This window comes from Rhinoraja longicauda, chromosome 5, assembly GCF_053455715.1.
Source record: "Rhinoraja longicauda isolate Sanriku21f chromosome 5, sRhiLon1.1, whole genome shotgun sequence".
NCBI classification, from domain to species: Eukaryota; Metazoa; Chordata; class Chondrichthyes; order Rajiformes; family Arhynchobatidae; genus Rhinoraja; species Rhinoraja longicauda.
In genome coordinates, this window is record NC_135957.1 from 46,909,103 (window position 1) to 46,930,777 (window position 21,675).

At 40.6% G+C, this 21,675-nt stretch overlaps 1 protein-coding gene across 1 annotated transcript in view; it reads left to right on the forward strand.

The window, feature by feature from the left end:
* The first annotated feature begins 6,115 nt into the window (after positions 1-6,115).
* blk (BLK proto-oncogene, Src family tyrosine kinase) overlaps positions 6,116-21,675 on the forward strand; it is a 29,729-nt gene continuing 14,169 nt past the window's right edge. The window contains exons 1-7 of the mRNA XM_078400139.1: positions 6,116-6,205; positions 7,511-7,553; positions 12,028-12,118; positions 13,660-13,758; positions 17,121-17,224; positions 17,469-17,618; positions 18,196-18,348. Coding sequence (XP_078256265.1) covers positions 6,116-6,205; positions 7,511-7,553; positions 12,028-12,118; positions 13,660-13,758; positions 17,121-17,224; positions 17,469-17,618; positions 18,196-18,348 — 730 coding nt within the window. The remainder of the gene's footprint in view (positions 6,206-7,510; positions 7,554-12,027; positions 12,119-13,659; positions 13,759-17,120; positions 17,225-17,468; positions 17,619-18,195; positions 18,349-21,675) is intronic.

A 21,675-nucleotide genomic window follows, 5' to 3' on the forward strand; every position in this document is an offset into this window, starting at 1 on the left:
CCAAAGAATCCTTTTAGTTCAATACAGATCTTGAAATCATAGCTTAATAACATTACGCACTCAGCAGTATTGTTTTCCGGCCCCAGTTTTTACGTTACTTTGACGTATTGAGCTGCTCAGTTCCATCAGTGTCTCATCTGTAGTAGTTTATTGACCTCTCACATGTGGACGTTCAATTGGTCTCGCACACTGGGGACAGAATTCATCAAAATTGCTCGGATACAGACAATTTTAGTTGTGCTCTTTGAAGAGTAATTATGTAAAGATTTGAAAAGCTAAGTATTGAATAGCTTCCTTGTTTCCATTTGAGTCTGATGTTTTATGAAGTATACATAAAAAGGCTTGCATTTATATGATGCCTTTAACACCAGTTTCACTTAATAGTTAATGAATTGCTATTGTAGAGTAGTCACTGTTGGCAGCATTTTTATTATTGAAGAACAAACGGTATGTGGCTGAGCTGCCTCTTCAGTAACAACCCAGAAGGATTAATAACCCTTTAACCGCTGAATATTGTTTGCACATAACCTTCTAAATATTTCCATCAACTATATATTGTTGGGGAAAATTCGATTTTGGATGGTGATACTAGTCTGTTGGCTTCAAAATAAATGTTAGCGTTGAAATTCTCTTTTCGCACTTCCATACCTTGAACTTATTCAACTGGCACCGATCATGCCATCTGCTCTTGTCCGCGATACAGATCTATGGATCGAAAAGACTGATAGTTCTGCCTCTCCTTTCATTTGATGATTGCTCTGTGCTCCTCTGGCAACACCTGCAAAGACCAAATCTTATTCATCTCTTTCGTTAACTTTGTAAATTTGCTTTTCCTTAGTCTGTATTTGGGACCTTTGCAGATCTACGTTGAACATGTCAGCCTAAGCTGCCATGCTCTCTGTCCTTCACCTTACTAAAGTAACATTTTCATTTGGTGAAAAAAACCGGAATAATCCTCAATTTGAACCCCTTTATGGGGTGGGGAATGGGTCCTAATATTTTTTGGATAGTTGTAGCATTCTTTCTTTATTTTAATTCTTCTCAATCTGAAATCCTTTGAGTAGTTGTGGGAAATTAGTAAGCCTGTCAAATGTTCCACAGTACTTTTAAATTGAACAACTTGATCTTCACTAGTAATGTTAAAGTATATAGATGTGGTCATAGCACGACTGGTTCTGAGGAAAAAAGTCATCAAATCAAATCCCTTCTCCATTAATAGGATAACATAAATGAGGCTGACTGTTCAGTACCACTCATTTGTATCCTATCTTCATATTGTTTCAGGTATGGGCCGTGGATATCAATGAATAAGCTTTCACCAAAATGGCTGATAGCACGTTATTGCCAAGGAATATCTGAAAAAAGATTTCTCCACTCCAAACCAGAGACAAACTTTTTCAGCAGTGAAATTTGGTTAGTTTTGATCTGAAATAATTTGATGAAAGTCTTTACTTGAAATTTAACCGATTTTGTTTTTATGCACAAGTGAAGTTGCTTCTTTTTGTGTAAATTTTGGACGCTCAACATTCAGAACACTTTAAATGCAGGTTTTCTTTTTGTATGTTTTCCTCCAAAAACATGAACACTGACTCTGAGAATTCCTCCTGTTAATTGAGATTTTGAGCAAGTAAAGAACTTATGTTAGAACAATGATGGTTGGTTACTGCAGGAACTGGAAAAAAAACTATCTGATGTAAGATTTTCACTAAACTTTTCCTTACTTGTCATTTAATTTAAAACAGTTACTTAAATGGAAAGTTATTTCAAGGAAGGTACAAATGACATTGTGCAGAGCGTAGTGAGCATTTTAAAGACATTTAGAACAAAACAGGAAACTAACCTTAAATAACACATACTCAGCCATCAGGCTATAAATTGAAATTAAAAATAAAATTAATCTCATAAAAAATATACCTCTGAAAAAAATGGTTAATTGAGAATCATGACTGCATGTGACCAAGTCATTTTGGAATTTTAAATGTTTCGTTTTTAAAGAAGAATTCTGAGTTCAGTTGTAGAAATTGTGGTTCTGTTCTCATGGTCTAGTGTATTTTGTATATTGATTGTGAAGAAACAACTCAAGATGAATTTAAGTACATTATAGTTTCAGAGATTTAGTCTAATGATCAATTCATGTTATAATACTATCAGTCACTTAAGAGGAAATTTAGAGCAGTGAATACTTTGGGAGAAGCAGTGAGTCTCCTGAACATTAAATGGTGCAAGTTGGACCAGCCTGATAGTCAGTATTTGTTGAAGTTGGATTAGTACATTGCTTGATTGCAATGATTCATATTTTTAAAGCATATGCAATGACATGCATTTGGAATGGGATCAAAGAATGCTCTGTCCATGCACACGAGGCTACATTTAGTTCATGTTTGCCAGTTGTGTGGCTACTGTGCAACATGGGCCCCTGTGGCACTGACTGATATAAGAATCTCGAGCAGCTTTGCCGAGGTGTTCAGAAGCCTGACATCAAAACTACCCATGGTACACTCCGAAGGCACTTCACAATTAACATGTTAAATATTGAAATTTAGTCAGTGCTGTAATTTACGGAAACATGATAATTAACATATGCATAGCAAGATTCTATAAACAGAAATGCAATATAAGGTGAAGTGATAATATTAATGGCATAATGGTATTCCTTAAATAAAACTGCATGACGGAGTTTGTTTTACTTTTATTCAGCGACCCTAATGTTTATAATGAATCAATATTTATGTGCTTACATTTCATCACTCTGATCTTAAAGAATCAAAATGCTGATAAAACTGCAAAGTCAAATTACATGTGAAGATTTGACACTTTAATACGCGTTAAATTTTAGTATACGTTAACATTTTGGAGATTGGAAAGTACAGTTGCCTTAAATAAAGCAAGCCTTAATCTCTTTAAATTTGATATTCTTTGTAGGTGCTAAGGAGGAAGAAATGTATCTTTATTGGTAACACTAAATGTGTGGGTGTGTGGTAGGCGTTGGTTGTAATCGTCTTCTGACATGCATTTTTTTTTGCCCCATGAACGTGAATGGAATCAGCAGTTAGGAAGTGACCACTGGAATGGAAAGTACATTATTTATCAAATCAATCTCATGTTTTTCCACTCTAAGTTTTCCTTCTACTCCTGCTGATTCCGATGCTGTGATTAGGTGTCTAGGGCACTGGAAGCAACCTGAAACCCTTTCAAACTGAATGTACTGCGCAATTAACTCCAGTAGGTTTGGGGAGAGGACTCCTGCCCAGGCTGTCCTCATATCCATGTTGCAGGGGCAATGCCACTGAATGATGACCAGGAACCAGTTATGATGGCCCCAATAGCCATATAGCCTGGTAAATGTCACTGCCAAAGCCTATGCATTACAATCACCATGTTGGTGAAAGCATAGAGATAACCTAACCAGGCGAAGAATCAGGGAGGAAACAAAAGGCTTAGTCATTGATTACATTCAAATTAGAGATCAATCAATATCTGGACATTAGCGGAATCAAGGATACAGGAATAATGCAGGAAAGTGGTGTTGAGGTGGAAGATCAACCATGAACTTGTTGAAATAATAGATCCGGATCAAAGGGTCAATTGGCCCACCACTGCTCCTAATTCATATGTTTTTAGTTATGTTCTCATGATTGAAAAGGAATGCAGATCAAAAACAGCAGTAAATTATTGTCTCAGTCATTGAATTTATGTTTATATCCAAACATGTCAAGTAGTCGGAGGCTCAATTAAAGGTACACTTTAAAATTACAGAACCAAACCAGATGGAACTCATCAGCTACAAGGGTGGAAAAGATAGGGACAATCAATGATGTCAAAATGAAGCTGGGAAGGCCCTTTGATAGAAACAATTGTCGGGTTACTGGGATAGAATGGACAAGTGAACAGAACTGCATTTCTCTAGAGAGACCTGGCATGAACACAATGGCCTCCTTCTGTATTGTAATGACTCCACAACATATGGATTCACATTTCACAAGGAACTAAATAAGAACAAAACTATTCTTGCACTAAATCGGCAAAGGCTCTGACTGATATGCCAGTCCGTGCTGAGTTATCTAATCTTAGGTCTGATGGTACAAGAGATGCTTCAATATATATTAAGGTCCCAGGATAGAGGGACAAATTCAACTCGACCTGCTGCTCCTGAACATCATCCTGTGGCATTGCCCTTGCAACATGGAGATAGACATAGCTTGGGCATGAGTCCGTTCCCCTTGCCTACCGGAGTTAATTGTGAAATATGTTCACTTAGAAGGGGTGCCCTGGGCACCTAATCACAGCAAGTCAGAATCAGCAGGGGTAGAAGGAAAACCCTGAGCCTCGAGAATTCCCAAGATTCATCAACTTTTGAGAGAAGTAATCAGTGAGTCAAGGAGTGTAAGATATTTGGATGAAAAAAGCATGAAATTGATTCAAAAGACTAGCCACATGACTCTTTAGTTTTCCGCAGGAAAAACTGACTTTTGCAGACTAGGGGCAAACTATGGTCTGCACTGAAGCCAAATCAATGCTGCAGATGGCCTCAACACTCTGCTTGGGCACAGGAAAACTGAGTAGTTGTCCCAATTGAATTCTCTCCATCGATCCTAGCTGTGGGTATGGACTTCAGCTGATCAAAGTCAGCCAAAATGGTCCCATTAGCCATATAACCTGGTAAGAGTCACTGTCGAAGCCAGTGCATTCACTCTGACCATATTGGTGAAGATGTACACTTGCCCACCCATCCAACACGATTATTAAATTTGCTGACGACACAACTGTCGTCGGGCTTATCTTAGGGGGGGGACGAGTCAGCATACAGGGATGAGATACAGCGACTGTTAGAGTGCTGTTCCGCTAATAACCTGACACTGAACACAACCAACACAAAGGAGCTAATACTTGATTTCAGGAGGAAACGGGCCGCGGACCCGGCCCCGCTCTGCATAAATGGGGCGTGGGTGGAAAGGGTGCAGACCTTTAAATTCCTAGGAGTCCTCATAAGTGAGGACTTCTCCTGGTCGGCCAACACCACTACAACTGTCAAGAGAGCACAACAGAGACTCCACTTTCTGAGGGTGCTCAGGAAGCACAACTCCAGGAAGGAGCTGCTGGTGGCCTTCTATCGGGGGACTATTGAGAGCCTACTGACATATTGCATGTCAGTGTGGTATGCCAGCTGCTCTGCTGCAAATAAGAAAACGCTCCAAAGAGTGGTAAAAACAGCAAAGAGAATCATCGGCTGCCCACTGCCCTCTATGGAGGATATTGCCATCTCACGCCACCTCAGCAGAGCCACTAACATCATTAAAGACTCCACACACCCCCGGTCACCACCTGTTTGAAGTGTTGCCCTCTGGCAGGCGTTATAGGTCAGCCATAACACGCACCTCCAGACTAAGAGACAGCTTCTTCCCCAAAGCAATCGGCACACTCAATATGAAAAGCTACTGAGTATTACTCATGCTGCACTCTTCCATGCTGCTACCTATCTCGCATTTTACCTTACTATCACCATTGTTTATTAATATATTGCAATATTGATTATTTATTTAACTTAAGCCCTAGTTAAATAACTGTTTTTAAATTGTGTCCTGTGCTTTTATGTTAGTATATTATGCACCAATGGAGTGGCAATAATAATTTCATTGTATGCAGTGCTTTCATCGACAATAAAGGCATTCATTCATGGAGAGATAACTTTGTCAGCTGAAGAATCATTGTCGAGAAGTAGAGAGAAAACTGAGGTAAAGTAATAAGAATTGGATTACATTACGCCACTAAAAATAGCACATGCTGACCCGCGATGCCTGCCTGTTACGTGGCAGTTAATGTGTACTCATCCTTGGCCTGATCGTGACTCAATTTATCCAGCGTGGATGATCATATACTCACAGGTCTAATACCAGTTTAAGGCAGCCTTTGTGTAGCACTCAGAATGTAGCTTGGTTGATTTTCCACTCGTCAGGTTCACTGCTGGCAGAAGAAATGTTGTTCACAGACGTCTGCACTCAATGTACTAACAAAGCATAGATCGTCTTGTTAAATGAAAAAAATCTGCACCATGATGAGAGGCAGACAGGTTGGGTTAATCCATTTGTGAATCAATCTCTGCCTTTGTTCAGGAAGGATGGGCTGTGCTACAAGCACTGACCAGAGGACAAATAGTTTCACCCACTGGAACCTGGGCAAAGGGGCTTCCTCTGAAGCTGGGCAACAGGTCAGTCTATTCCCATTTCTGGTGAGTACAGCTGAAAGATGCTTATGTTTTCCCTTTACTTGGACACTTAATACAGTTGATTGAATTTTAAAAAAATAATAACTTGCAGAAATCCTGCAAGTGCACAGAAGGCCAGCCAACAAACCAGGCATGTTTTGCAACCAGTCAGTATGCTCTCCGCAGTATGTTTATCGAACTTCAATAGAGTACAGTATTCGGCGACAGGGCGAATCTCCTCAAATTTCTGAGCAAGGCGAGATGTTCATAAATTCATAAGTGAAAGGGGCAGAATTAGGCATTTTGGCCCATCAAGTCTCCTCTGCCATTCAATCATGGGTGATCTATCATTTCCACCTGCCTACTCCCCACAATCCCTGACACCCTGTTGGTGAGTCCTGCCAATGAAGATAGGTGCATGGTCAGTTGTGGTACTTTGTTGTCACACGTACCGAGGTGCAGTGAAATTACTTTTTTGCATCCAGTTCAGTAAAAAATATGACTGTACATAACTGTAAATATTACAAGCATAATCATAAGTTAAATACAAGTGTATCGGAATAGTTGATTGCAAAGTTGTTGGTATCCCCCACTGCTGCTCCACCACTCTTTGCTGCTGCAGGCTATGTCTGGTCCGTGCACTTGGCCTCTTGCAGTGGTGTCTGATCCAATCGAGCCCCAGGCTGTTGGAGGGCCTCCAGTGGTCCACTCCGCCGATGTGTCAATCCGGCCACATAGACCGCGAGAGTGACTTTGCCTTTCTGAAGTCAACATTCAGCTCCTTGGCCTTGCTACTGTTGAGAATAAGATTTTTGTTCTGACACCATTCAGTCAGATTGTCAATCTCCCTCCTGTGCTCTGACTCGGCGTTATCCGTTATTTGTCCAACGATCGTGGTATTGTCAGTGAATTTACAGATGGGATTGTATTTGTGTCTGGCCAACGAGTGTGGAGCAGGGGACTGAGCTCTGGGGTGCCCCTGGGTTGATGGTCATCAAGGAGGCAATGTTGTTTTCAATCTGTACTGTTTGAGATCTGTTGATGAGGAAGTCATTACAGGATTAGATACAAGATTTCAACTGTGATGGTTACTTCTAGATCATTCTGGGTTGCCCAACATCTTTAAAACACCATTCATTCTTGGTATCTCAAAGGGAATAGCCATGTTGATTTCTTAGCTTTACTGAACTGTACGCAAAAAAGAAAATTCACCGTACTTCAGTACGTGTGACAATAATGAACCATTGAACCATTGAAATCCCTTTACTCCAAAATCCCATCCCCTGATCCTTTTTGCTTCTTTTATAGGATTGCTTGGAAGATCAAGTAGCATCGTTTAAACATTCTCAGGGTAAGCTTTTCTTACGTTTTTCTTTCTTACTTCTCTGTTACCAAGCTTGATTGTGAACTTATTTCTTGATAATCATTGTTTAAGATATTATGATTTAAATTTGTTATCAGTAATTTTTCCATATATATATCCATATTGAACTTAAAAATGCGAATACTCCTTGCATATATTGTTTCCTATTCCTATGACTTCTTTCCTTGGAGTTCTGTTTATAAAAATTCTATTCCGTATCATTTTTTCCTTCCATTACCATCCAAGGTCTTCTAAATTCAAGCATTTTGCGCTATTCAACATTTAATATTACTGAACCAACACTTAAAGACCCATCTTACATTCTCTCTTATCCCCTTTCAAATTTGGTGTGCTTGAGGAACGAGAAGCTTCAGCTTGAAGAACGTGTATGGCTGCATGTTTTGCATATTAGTAATGCCATATATAATGTTCTTTTCATTATAAAAATAAAGCCCAGTCATTCTGTTGTACACGATAACTCAGCATTTACTGGAGCTTCAATTCTACAGAACTTCTCACACCTTCATCCTTTCTTTTGCCATGTAATGATCAACATTTTCATTGCCCTTTCTTGACTTATTTTTCTTCTATTAGGGTCTTTCGTGCACTTTTGGTCTTTCATCTAGATGTCACAATTTAACAAAGATACTTATTTTGGAATGAAAACCAATTGACACTTAAGGTGCCCAAAGATTTGTGGGCTAATATTCCACTGTAAGAATGGAGGGTGCATTTGCTGATGATTTTGGTAGTTGTGGCCTCAAAAACCCATCACAGCAGGGTACATCGTAGCCATCCGATTGAATTGCAAATGTGCAAGCAGAAGTATTTTGTTTGTGGGGCATGGGCCTTGGGATAGAAACATTCTTTCCTACTGGGCTGGAAGTGCTTCAAAGATCTCTCGCATGTTTTTGTTAATTTTTACATTCATTTCTATCTTTCCACGGCACTAAATGTGCCTAGCTTGTGACAAGATCCACCAATCTTGGACTTTCAAACTGCTCTCTCTCCTCCGTGCTTCCAAGGCTGTTATGTCTTAGACATTAGTGAGTTCACATTGACCAAAATGTTGTGTGACAAAGGGTCAGATACAGCAAAAACCAGCATACAGTTCCCAGTATGGGGCTCCTGTTACAACAAGAGGACAATACTTGCATGATAATAATTTCAAACTGATTTCAATGGTCTGATTATCTGTATGTTAGCCTATTAGCTATGGCTCCAGCACCAGAATTGAGGAGCTGGTGATCTTATCCATTCTTGTCTTTTACTGCACTAGAGTCAAAAAGTCATAAAGCTATGTGGCACAGAAATGGTCTCTTTGGCCCAACTTGTCTATGCCGACCAAGTTGCCTAACTGAGCTCATCCAATTTGCTTGCTCCCTAACTCTCCAAAGCTTTCTTATCCATGTACTCATCTAAGTGCGTTTTAAATGTCGTAATTGCGCCTGATTTTACCACTTCCTCTAGCAGCTCGTTCCATGTACTCACCACCCTCTGTGTGAAAGAATTGCCCCTCGGCTGTCTTTTAAATCTTTCCTCTCTCACTCTAAACCTATGCCCTCTATTTTTATACTTCTCTATCCAGTGCCCTGCATTGTGGCTACTCATCTTATCGAGACCTCTCATCAATTTTCATAGGATCACTTCTGTAAGATCACTCCTTATCCTCCTACACTTCAGGAAAAAAGTCTATTGAGCCTCTCTTTATACCTTAAATCCTCCAGACCCAGTAATATATCTTCATAATCTTTTCCGCATCCTTTCAAGTGTTATAACATCTTTCTTATAGCAGGGTGATCAGAACTGTACATAGTATGCAAATATCTTGTACATTACCAATTATAAATCGAGGATACACTTGATCATGTCCAAGTAATTTATCTACCTCAATGCATTTTAAGATTTCCGGCACCTTCTCTTCTGTATGTGGACCCTCTTCATGACATCACTGTTATCAAGACATCCCCAAGTTCCATTGCATGTATTGGTTCACAAAGGTTCACCGGGTGGCGCTGCGATGGCAGCCTCGTCTACAGTCTGTCTTTTTCGTCTTTTTTTTGTTATTTTTGGTGAGTTTTAAAAGTATGTGTTGATGTTCTCTGGTTTGTTTTATGTGGGCGGGGGGGGGTCAGGGGAAACTTGTTTTCAATCTCTTACCTTGCCGGAGATGCGATTGTTTTCTGGATCGTAGCCCCAGTTGCTCTATGGCCTAACATGGTGGAGCTGGAGGCCTTGCTCGGGACTGACTTTGAGCCCCATTGCGGGGCGTGGACTTCCCATCGGAGCTGATTCCTTGCCTGGGATTGACGTTCCAACCGCGGCCTGCGGACTTTAACATAAAGGAGCTCGCAGTTTTGGGTTGAGACCGACGTAGGGAAGCTCCAAAGCCACACGACGTTCAACGAGCCCCGACCCGCAGTAGATCGCCCGGCGCAGGGGAGCTGAGATCCCCCCTGGTGCAGGAGCTTGATCACTCCGACAAGGAAGGCCCGCCGGCCGGCTACGGGAGTCCAGATCGTCCCGTCAACGGAAGGTTAGAGGCCCCCGACCGCTGGAGGACAAAGAAGGGAAGAGATTGAACTTTTTTTTGCCTTCCATCACAGTGAGGAATGCGGAGGAGTCACTGTGGTGGATGTTCATGTTAAAATGTATTTTGTGTGTTCTGTTTCTTTTTATTGGTATGACTGTAGGGGACATGAAATTCCTCGTAAGTTGCAAAACATACTTGGCTAATAAAGTATGATTATGATTATTATGATTATGATGATTAAATACAGACAAGAAATAATCATTTAACATTGTGCCCATCTTCTGTGCCTCCACGCATAGATGACCTTGTTAACCTTTAAGAAGCCATATTCTCCCCTTAATATATCTTGTACAATCTCTTTGGATTCTCTATTGCCTTATCTGCCAAAGCTATCTCATGTCCCCTTTAGGACTCCCTCTTGAGTATACTCCTGTACCCTCTGTACTCAGAAATCCATTTGATTCCTGAAGCCTATACCTGACGTATGCCTCCTTTTTCTTGACCAGATCCACTTACCTCTTGTCATCCAGTGTTCCCTAAAACTGCAAGCCTTGCCCTTCACTCTAACAGAAACATGCTGCCCCTGACCTCTCATTATCTCATGTTTAAAAGCCTCTCACTCACCAGACATTCTTTACCCGCAAACAAACTCTCCCAATCACCTTCCGTGTACTGCCAAAGGCCATCAGGCCTTTCTGGAGCTTTGGGATCAGATGCTTGAGGCCCAGTTGCTTTCAATGGCCTGCTCCGGCTTGCAGGATGTCTCTCAGGCAGCTCCCATATCCAGAGCAAGTTAATGTGGACAAGTGGGCTGGTTTTGCAGGCACCATGTTCAGCACTGGCCCGGATCCAGGACACACTGGCCTAACAGAGCATTTACTGCCAGCTCTCATTCAACTATGAGCGGCACAGTGGCGCAGCTGGTAGAGCTGCTGTCTCACAGCACCAGAGTGAGACCCGGGGCTTGATCCTGACCTCGGCTCCTGTCTGTGTGGAGTTTGCACATTTTCCCCGTGACCGTGTGGGTTTCCACCGGTTGTTCCAATTTCCTCCCAGATCCCAAAGACATGCAGGCTAGTAGGTTAATTGGCATCTGAAAATCGGCGCTAGTGGGTAGGGAGTGGATGAGAAAGTGGAATAACATAGAACTAGTGTGAAAGGGTGATCAATGGTCAGCATGGAATTGGAGGACTGAAGGGCCTGTTTCTATGCTGTATCTCTAAAACTAATGAATTGCGAGCTGAGGATGTATGATTCACATTTAAGAGCCAAATGAAATTAATTTATACGATAAGCATTTTGGTTAGAAAGCAAAGGAACCAGAAGCTACAAAAGATAGACACAAAATGCTGGAGTAACTCAGCGGGTCAGACAGCATCTGTGGAGAAAATAGATAGGTGATGTTTGAGGTCAGGACCCTTCTTCAGGCAGAAACTACAACTTGATTGATTGAATGAAAGATACACCTTGGAAACAGGCCCTACGGCCCACTGAGTCCATGCCAACCATGGATGACCTGTTCACACTCATTTTATGTTTTGCATTCACTCCTGACACACTAGAGATAATTTTCAAAGGCCAATTAACCTGCAAACTCACACGTCATTCCCTCAAAGAAGTTGCGTCATTTCTCTACACAGCTGCAGTGAGTCAATGATAGTTAGATGTAAGTTATTTTCCTAAAATCTGCCATAGTTACTTCCAACAGTGTGGATACGAAGCTTACTTGACCAGAGAATAGCCAATCATCTCTCTGGCTATCTATAGAGCTGTTAGTGTATGCAGCTAAACAATAAAGATGACTGTGTAGTGGCCTGGCCGCCACAACTGCCTTTTAACAAACTGGATGGCGGAATTGCTTACCATGAGATAAACTAATTTTTTTAATGCTCAATTTAACTCATTATGCGATGGCTCTTGTTCCAACAGCAAAGACATTTGTAGCTTTGCACGATTATGAACCAACAAGTGATCGAGATCTGGGATTTAAGAAAGGTGATCGCCTTATTGTCATATCAGAGTAAGTAAATGCCAATCACATTTTTCTTTAGGAACTGCTTTCAGATATGCACTTGGTACTAAAATTGTACCTCTCAATCCCTTTTATGGCCACTGGTTAAGCATATTTGGTTACAGAAAGTCAAGCATATGACAACTTCTTCATACTCAGTTGCAAATGGGCACTTGAACCCTGTGTGGGCAGGCTGGGCCTTGGTGCCATTGTGGATTTCACAATGGTTCCTTGTACACACAAGCTTGATGCTGCTCTAATTTACCTCGTCAGCAGGGCATTTCTAGTTTTTGTTTATTCACCTGCGGGTTGGAGGCATTCCTGCAATACAAGCACTTACAATACATCCATCAGAAGACAGATACAAGTCAATCATTCTGGCTAGTCTAAAGAGCCACATAAAAGCCAAACCAGATCAGCACGGGAGATTTCCTTCCTTGAAGGACGCCACTGAAATAGATGGTCCATTATTGTCATGGTCACTATTACTGATACCACCTTTTTAATTCCAGTTCTATTTAATTACTTTACTTTTAATTCTCCAGTTGCTGTGGTAAGATTTGACAGCAGATTGCCACAACTGGTAGAGGTGCTGCCTCACAGTGCCAGAGACCCAGGTTCAATCCTGACCTCGGGTGCTGCCTGTGTAGAGTTTGCACATTCTCCTTGTGTCATGTGGGTTTCCTCCATGTGCTCTGGTAATCCCAAAGACGTGTGGACCTGTAGGTTAATTGGCCTCTGTTTAATTGCCTCTTATGTGCAGGGAGTGGATGAATGGGATAACATAGAATTAGTATGAACAGGTGATCGATGGTTGGCATGGATTCAGTGGGTCAGAGGGTGTTTCTATGCTATATATCTAACCTCGTGTCTCTTGTTCAAGCCAATGGATTAGCACACTGGGAGGTAGACCAATAGCAAATCCCCACACTAACATCACCATCAAGTTGTAGATGATCAACCTTTCGACATTGAATTCTTGTCATTTGTTTAAAGAGTAAATATATTTAGAAGATTACTTCTGTTTAACTATTGGTTATTTAAATGTGTTATTTTATTATGCAGAGTGAGTATTCAGAAAACTTAACAGTTGAAATATTAGAGCTAAATATCTGCACTGTGACTTGATCCAATATAGTAAATGGGGGGAGGATGGCCATCTCAGGCTGAACCAGCACGCCACTTACATGAAGAATGATCTGTCTTGTGTGATGAATTTCACAAACTGCTGTTTGCAGAGCAGCTCATAACTCAGTCAAGTGGAGAAAAAAATGACCTTTCAAGGAGAATGTTTAAGAACAGAGATGAAGATTTAATGCCCTCAAAATAACCTGATTTGACACTTAAAATGTAAAAAAATTGTGCTGACTGGCTATTTTCACAGAAGCAAAACAAATTGCAGCAATTGCACTGACAGTAAATGCAGGAACTGTGAAAGCACTCAACGATTGTACAAATATTGAATCTATTGATGGATTGTATCAGATTACCCATGTCAGTATTTTCACAGTGATTCAAAACTGACCATTTTTATTATATTTATTTTCTAGAAAAGGGGATTGGTGGAAGGCTAAATCTTTGGTTTCCGGCAATGAGGGTTTTGTTCCCGGTAAATTCATGGCAAGAGGGGACACAGTCGAAGTGGAAAAGTAAGTCATTCAGATTAAGAACTTTATTTCTTTGTTTAAATTTTATATAATTATTTTGATTCCAGGGTCAAAATTTGCAAAGGTACTCATTAGAAGTATTTAAAATGCTATAATTAGAAGTACATGATGCTGTAATATTTCAATACTTTTATGAAATGTTCGTAATTGTTTTGTGAGTTTCCTGGCAGACTCAATTATGTAGAATTTTTTTAGTGTTGTCTGCAGTAATGGTCCTTACATGTGTTTCCATTGTCTTGACATAGCACTATTCATTCACTATCCTCAGTTGCTGTTACTGTTGAGGTACCTATCGCTTACAGCTGATAGTCATAGAGCCATACAGCGCGGAAACAGGCCCATGCCTACTCAGATGCCCCATCTCAACTGGTCCCACCAGCCCATGTTAGGCCCATATCCCTCTAAACCATTCCTATCCATGAACTCATTCAAATGTCTTTTAAATGTTGTTGCAGTACCTGCCTCAACTACCTATTCTGGCAGCTCATCCACCTACCCATCATGATTAGAAAATTCTTGCTTTCGGGAGAAACACAACAGACAGTCCAGCTGGGAAGAATTGTACTTCATAATATTGAGATTGATATTCAGACTTTGGGACTCGCGTTACTAGCGGATGGGGAAACGTCATGAGGAGGGATGAAGTATTGGAGCTTTATTTGGAAAAGGTAGTGAAATAATGAAACAGTTTGACAAAATGAATGCAGAAAGACTGGTTCCTCTGACTGGAGTCTCGGTAATAAGGATCAACCATCTGAAAATGTCAAGAGGAAATGAGGGAAAGGTGAGGAGAAAATACCTCATAGCGATTGGAGCATGGATTATTTTGTACAAGGACTAGTTGAGGCAGGTGTTGTAGCATCTCTGATGTGAAAAGGGGACAAGTAACAGGGGATGATATATTGCTACAATCGTTGATGCAGACAGAGCTGCTCAGGGTCATCCGTGCCAAACGGAGTGAACAGGCCTGTGGCTCAACACTGGAGGATGAGAAATACTGGTGGACGTTTAGCACAGAAAGCCTGAGGCATTCCTGGAATGAATATTTGTTTCAGAGTGCAGCTTCCCACGGCCCAAAGGAAGTCTTTATTTCGGATGAAATTTCACCATTCCATCAAATGAGCTAAAAATGATATAAAACTAAAAATATTTATTTCAAAAAACATTTAATTGAAAACATTCCAAAGAAATGTTTTCTATGTTAATTGGAAGACTTTTAACCCAGTCAGCTAGTAACTTCCTTTTATAACTTCTTGTTCAAGAACCAGAAATGAGAGTTTTACATACAAATGTTACAATACCACAGGGCTGCATAAAATGCTCAGAGCTAACAGACTGGGGCACTTTGCTGCAGAAGATCGTACACCATTGTCATTGGGGGTTGACATTTCCTCTTGCCTGTTACATTATTGGTCCTTTAATACCTTTCTAACTTTATGCCACCTCCAGTGATTCATGTGAGCTTTGGGGCAATGATACAGCAAGCTCAGCAAATTAATTTTCAGCATTCTGATATCTGCTGTTCATAATTCCTAAGCCCATTTTGAGCTTAGATTAAGCAAGCATGGAATGGACTTGCTGGGACAATATTACAGAAAGTTGGTTTATTAGAATGGAAGAATTCTGAGAAAGCTTGGATTTAAATGTACTCATTTTTTAATATGAACATAACATTCTTTTACATGAATGTACAAATTTCGAGCAGGAATAGGCCAGTCAGCAACTTAATCCTGCCCCGCCACTTAATACGTTCACAGCTGACCCGATTGTAATCTAAACTCTACTTTCTCATCGAACCGGTAACTTACACTCAAAAAAAAGATACAAAGTGCTGGAATAACTCAGCGGGACGGGTAGCATCTCTGGAGAAGATGGATAGGTAACGTTTCGGTCGGGACCCTTGTTCAGACTTGCATTTCCTTTCATTCCCTTGCTAAGCCCATCAACGGGCAAAAGAACAGTAGTTTTGCAAATGTTGTCAACCTAACCTACGGACTGATTGCATTGGCCACTTTATCTGTAAATGCTCCTGGCCCATATAGGCTTGCAATCACCCCTGCTTCAAAGAATTCCAAAGAATCAAGGACTCCTCTGTCTTTAAACGGTGATGCCTTAATTTTAAGCACTGATCCTATAGTTCTTGCTTCTCCCACAAGGATAACACCTTCTCTACATTCATCTTGTCAGGATCCATCCAGATCCTATGTTTTAATCAAGTCCCCTATCACTCTACTAAACCCCAACAGAAAGAAGCCTAACCTGTCCAACCTTTCTTCATGTGACAACCTGCCCTTTCCATTCTAAGAATCAGTCTGGTAAACCTTCTTATAAATACTTCCAAAGCATTAACATCCTCCTCAAAAAAGGAGACTAATGCTGTGCATAGTAATTCAGAAGCAGCCTCACCAGTGTGCAATAGAACAGAATTTCAACCTCCCTACTTTAGTGTTTCCCCAGCAATCAATAACATGCTTTGCTAGTTTTCCTAATTACTTGCTTCACGTGTCTCCTGGCATTTTGAAAAATGTTCACTGGGGCACCTAAATCACTCTGCATATCAGAGCTCTGTGATCTCTCATCATTTAGGTAATATGTTCTTACATTTTCATTCTCCTGTCAAATGGACCATTTCCAATTCCCCAAATTATACTCCTTTCATAAGATCTTTGCCCACTGGCTTAACCTATATAAGTACTGTATCTTCATAACCTTTGCATCTTCTTCGCAATTTATCCTCCTACCTTTGTTGTGCCCTTTAATAGCTTTTATCCATCATTTATATGTTGTTTAAAGGGTAGCCCCAACAATGATTGCTTTGGCACACTACTTGTTATATCTTGGCAATAGCTAGAGAGCACTGTATGCCTTGTCTCCCCTCCTGTTACCCTTAGAACATAGAACAGGTCCTTCGACCAACAATGCCTATTGAACATGATGCCAAGATAAATTAATCTCAACTGCCTGTACATGAACCTCCATTTTCTGCATTATTTTTTGCCAATTTAAAAGCACTTAAATGCCACTATCACCCTGACAAACTTTTATCCACGTCAACATGTTACCTCCTACGCCATGAGATTTTATTTTCTGCGAGACCTTTGATGTGGCAGATCTTCAAATGCCTCTGGGCAAATGTCAGGCTGTTTGTGACCTCTGTGAAGACTCCCACTGTCTGCAAAGAGTTGTAGTCTTTTAGCCTTGGGGGTCTTAATGGAAACCAGTGTCAACCTAAATTTTGCAGATGATTCCTTGCGTGTAACCCAAACCCATCATTTCCTAATGTAGAATGTTCACCATGCTCCAACGGGTCAAGGTAAATATCTATTAATGATCTCTTATTTCAGCTGGTTCTTCAAAGGAATAAGCCGGAAAGATGCGGAGAGGCAATTGTTGACTCCAGGCAATAAACTGGGGACTTTCCTAATCCGGGAGAGTGAAACTAACAAAGGTTGGTAATTCATGAACGTGTTTTTGTAGATTAGCTGCTCGCATGAGGCAGCGCTTCCTGCAAATCTCTTAGATGTTGGGGAGATCAATGCCCGTGATGGACTGGGCAGTGTCCATTGATTACAGATCAAAAGTATTCAAGGCTGACAAAAAAGTACGATCATAGTTGCAAGTTTTAACTTTCAAACTTCTAAAGCTCTGCTGCATAGCGGTGACCTTTAACTTGCTTTTACTATTTTGTCTAGGTGCCTTTTCACTGTCTGTGAGGGACCATGACTCTAAATATGGTGATATAGTGAAACATTACAAGATTAGACTCCTTGATGATGGCGGTTATTACATCACTCCTAGAGCCACATTCGCCAACTTACAAAAATTGGTTCTGTATTATTCAAGTAAGTATTAGCAACATTAATGCAAATATTTTGGGGCAGCACAGTGGCATCTGGTAGAGCCACTGCCTCATGGTTCCAGAGACCCATGCTCGATCCTGAACTCAGGCACTGTCTGAATTTAGTTTATTGTCACGTGTACTGAGGTACAGTGAAAAGCTTTTGTTGCGTGCTAACCTGTCAGCAGAAAGGCAACACATGATTACAATCGAACTATCAACAGTATACAGATACATGATAAAGGAAATAAAGTGAATAACGTTTAGTGCAAAATAATGTCAATGGAGTTTGCATATTCTCCCTGTGACAGCAATGGTTTCCTTTGGGTGCTCCGGTTTCCTTCCACACCCTGAAGACGTGCCGGTTTATAGGTTGATTGGCCTCTGTAAATTGCCCCTAATGTGTTGGGAGTGGATGAGAAAGTGGGATAATATAGAACTAGTGTGAGCAGGTGATTGATGGTTGCTATGGAAATGTGTCGAAGGGCCTGTTTCCATGCTGTATCTTTCAATTCAATTCAATTTCATTCTAATCATGTTAGATAGTCTGAAATATTTGCTCATTTATACTATGTCTTCAGAAAGTTCAGATGGTCTGTGCCAGCGTCTGACTATGCCATGCCCAATGCTGGCTCCTCGAATGCCCTGGTGGCCAGACGAATGGGAAATCCCAAGAGAAGCCCTGAGGTTGACAACTAAACTGGGAGCTGGGCAGTTTGGCGAAGTTTGGATGGGTGAGTACTGAAATTGGCAAAATTTATTAGTGACAAAACTTCAATTTGTGCAGCAGTTACTAGCAAGGAACTATGGTGTTTTCAGATTTGGTGGGAAGGAGTCCTTCTGAGCTGATCCCACTCCTCTGATGTAACACTGCCAATCTCCCAGCAGGAATCTTGCTGGAAGTGAGTTGTGGCAATGTGATCAGAAAGATTGATAAAAGTGTTGGGACATTGAAACCGCCTTTCTGCACACCAGTCTGTCTGAGATTGGAACCTGGCAGATCCACTGGTTAAGATGATAGCTTGCATGCTTGCATGAAGATAGACACAAAAAGCTTCAGAGTCTGAAGAAGGGTCTCGACCCGAAAAGTCACCCATTCCTTCTCTCCAGAGTTGCTGCTTGTCCCGCTGAGTTACTCCAGCTTTTTGTGTCTATCTTCAGTTTAAATCAGCATCTGCAGTTCCTTCCTACGCATGCTTGCATGCTGTTGAGCAGGAATGACCAAAGACAGCGAACATTTTCTGCAGATGTGAGAACCTGGGACAGTCGTGGTGTACAAACTGCACAAACTGCAGTACTGATACATAGAACGGCCTTGGGTCTATTTAATGTATTTAGGTTAACTGCTTACGATTTAAAAAATAACATGTTACTTCCAGTTTGCTCGAGAGTTTTGCTCATCCTCGGAGCTCAGTTTAACATCAATGTGAAGCCACCTACTTTATGCTTAATGTGCCAATGCACCGTTGGTCTTCCTGTTGAGATGATTGCTGTTGGTAATGTTGTTATTCTGCATGGCTGTTCTAGTGAGATGGCCGCTGATGATTTTGTTTCATTTGGTGAAAAATTGACAGAGCTTTTGTCATGTAATGTATTGGTTATTTTAGTAATAGTTATGTGCTTGTTCCCAATTAAGTTAATTGCTTCAGAGAGCAATAACTAAAATATGCAGGAAAATAAAAGAGCCAAGCAGAAAATGATATATATATTTTAATAACACCTTTTGGTCTGTTTAGATAGTGGATAGCGGATGTCCTGATTTCTGCAATATTCAAAAACAAATGAGTCAAGTGATTCAAGTTGATAACGTGTAACTTTGATATTATCAACAACATTTAGCATAAGGGAATAAAACAAAAATGTCATAAGCAATTATCAGGTCATGGGTTATTATTTTACTATTTGGATTTTCTGCTCATTAAACATACTTTCTCAGGGAAAAATGGATTTCAAATAGAAATTTTTACCCAATAAATGTATATATTTGTCTCTAATATTCTCATTTTCTTAACTGAAAGTTGTCGGACTTCCCCAATTTTGCACCTCCCACAGTGTCTGCAGACGTTTAGCAGGTTTTCTGTGGAGCTGTTATTAACAGGTAGAGAGGAATTATCAGCAACAATTCAACTGATGGAGATGTCAATCCAACCTTTCATGGGTGTCATCATTTGAACATCTTCAGTAGAGAGAGGTTCAGAGGAAAGATATCAGGAGTTAGAGCCTCGGCTAGTATCTAAATGTAATTTCATGCTGTAGAATTGAGGCTGTACTGTGGAGATTAGAAACTCTGTAAAACCAGGAATTACTCTAGCATGTTTCTGGTCTGTGTAGTTCTTTTTACAGTGCAATGTTTAGAGATACAGTGCCCTCCATAATATTTGGGACAAAGACCCATCATTTATTTATTTGCCTCTGTACTCTACAATTTGAGATTTGTAATAGAACAAATCACATGTGGTTAAAGTGCACATTGTCAGATTTTATTAAAGGCCATTTTTATACATTTTGGTTTCACCATGTAGAAATTACAGCTGAGTTTATACATAGTCCCCCCTTTTCAGGGCACCGTAATGTTTGGAACACATGGCTTCACAGGTGTTTGTAATTGCTCAGGTGTGTTTAATAGCCTCCTTAATGCAGGTATAAGAGAGCTCTCAGCACCTAGTCTTTCCTCCAGTCTTTCCATCACCTTTGGAAACTTTTATTGCTGTTTATCTACATGAGGACCAAAGTTGTGCCAATGAAAGTCAAAGGAGCCATTATGAGACTGAGAAACAAGAATAAAACTGTTAGAGACATCAGCCAAACCTTAGGCTTACCAAAATCAACTGTTTGGAACATCATTAAGAAGAAAGAGAGCACTGGTGAGCTTACTAATCGCAAAGGGACTGGCAGGCCAAGGAAGACCTCCACAGCTGATGACAGAAGAATTCTCTATAATAAAGAAAAATCCCCAAACACCTGTCCGACAGATCAGAAACACACTTCAGGAGTCAAGTGTGGATTTGTGAATGACCACTGTCCGCAGAAGACTTTATGAACAAAAATACAGAGGCTACACTGCAAGATGCAAACTGCTGGTTAGCTGCAAAAATAGGATGGCCAGGTTACAGTTTGCCAAGAAGTACTTAAAAGAGTAACCACAGTTCTGGAAAAAAGGTCTTGTTAACAGATGAGACGAAGTTTAACTTATATCAGAGTGATGGCAAGAGCAAAGTATGGAGGAGAGAAGGAACTACCCAAGATCCAATGCATACCACCTCATCTGTGAAACACGGTGGTGGGGGTATAATGGCCTGGGCATGTATGGCTGCTGAAGGCACTGGCTCACTTATCTTCATTGATGATACAACTGCTGATGGTAGTAACATAATGAATTCTGAAATGTATAGACACATCCTATCTGCTCAAGTTTAAACAAATGTCTCAAAACTCATTGGCCATTCATTCTAGAGCAAGACAATGACCCCAAACATACTGCTAAAGCAACAAATAAGTTTTTCAAAGCTAAAAAATGGTCAATTCTTGAGTGGCCAAGTCAATCACCTGATCTGAACCTAATTGAGCATGCCTTTTATATGCTGAAGAGAAAACTGAAGGGGTCTAGCCCCCAAAACAAGCATCAGCTAAAGATGGTTGCAATACAGGCCTGGCAGAGCATCACCAGAGAAGACACCCAGCAACTGGTGATGTCCATGAATGACAGACTTCAAGCAGTCATTGCATGCAAAGGATATGTAACAAAATACTAAACATGACTACTTTCATTTACATGATATTGCCTTATCCCAAACATTATGGTGCCCTGAAATGGGGGGGGGGCGGGGACTATGTATAAACACTGCTGTAATTTCTACATGGTGAAACCAAAATATATAAAAATGGCCTTTATTAAAATCTGACAATGTGCACTTTAACCACATGTGATTTTTTTCTATTACAAATCTCAAATTGTGGAGTACAGAGGCAAATAAATAAATTATGTTTGTCCCAAACATTATGGAGGGCACTGTATCTCTAAACATTGATCTCTATTTCTGAGCATGCTCATTCTTTGCATT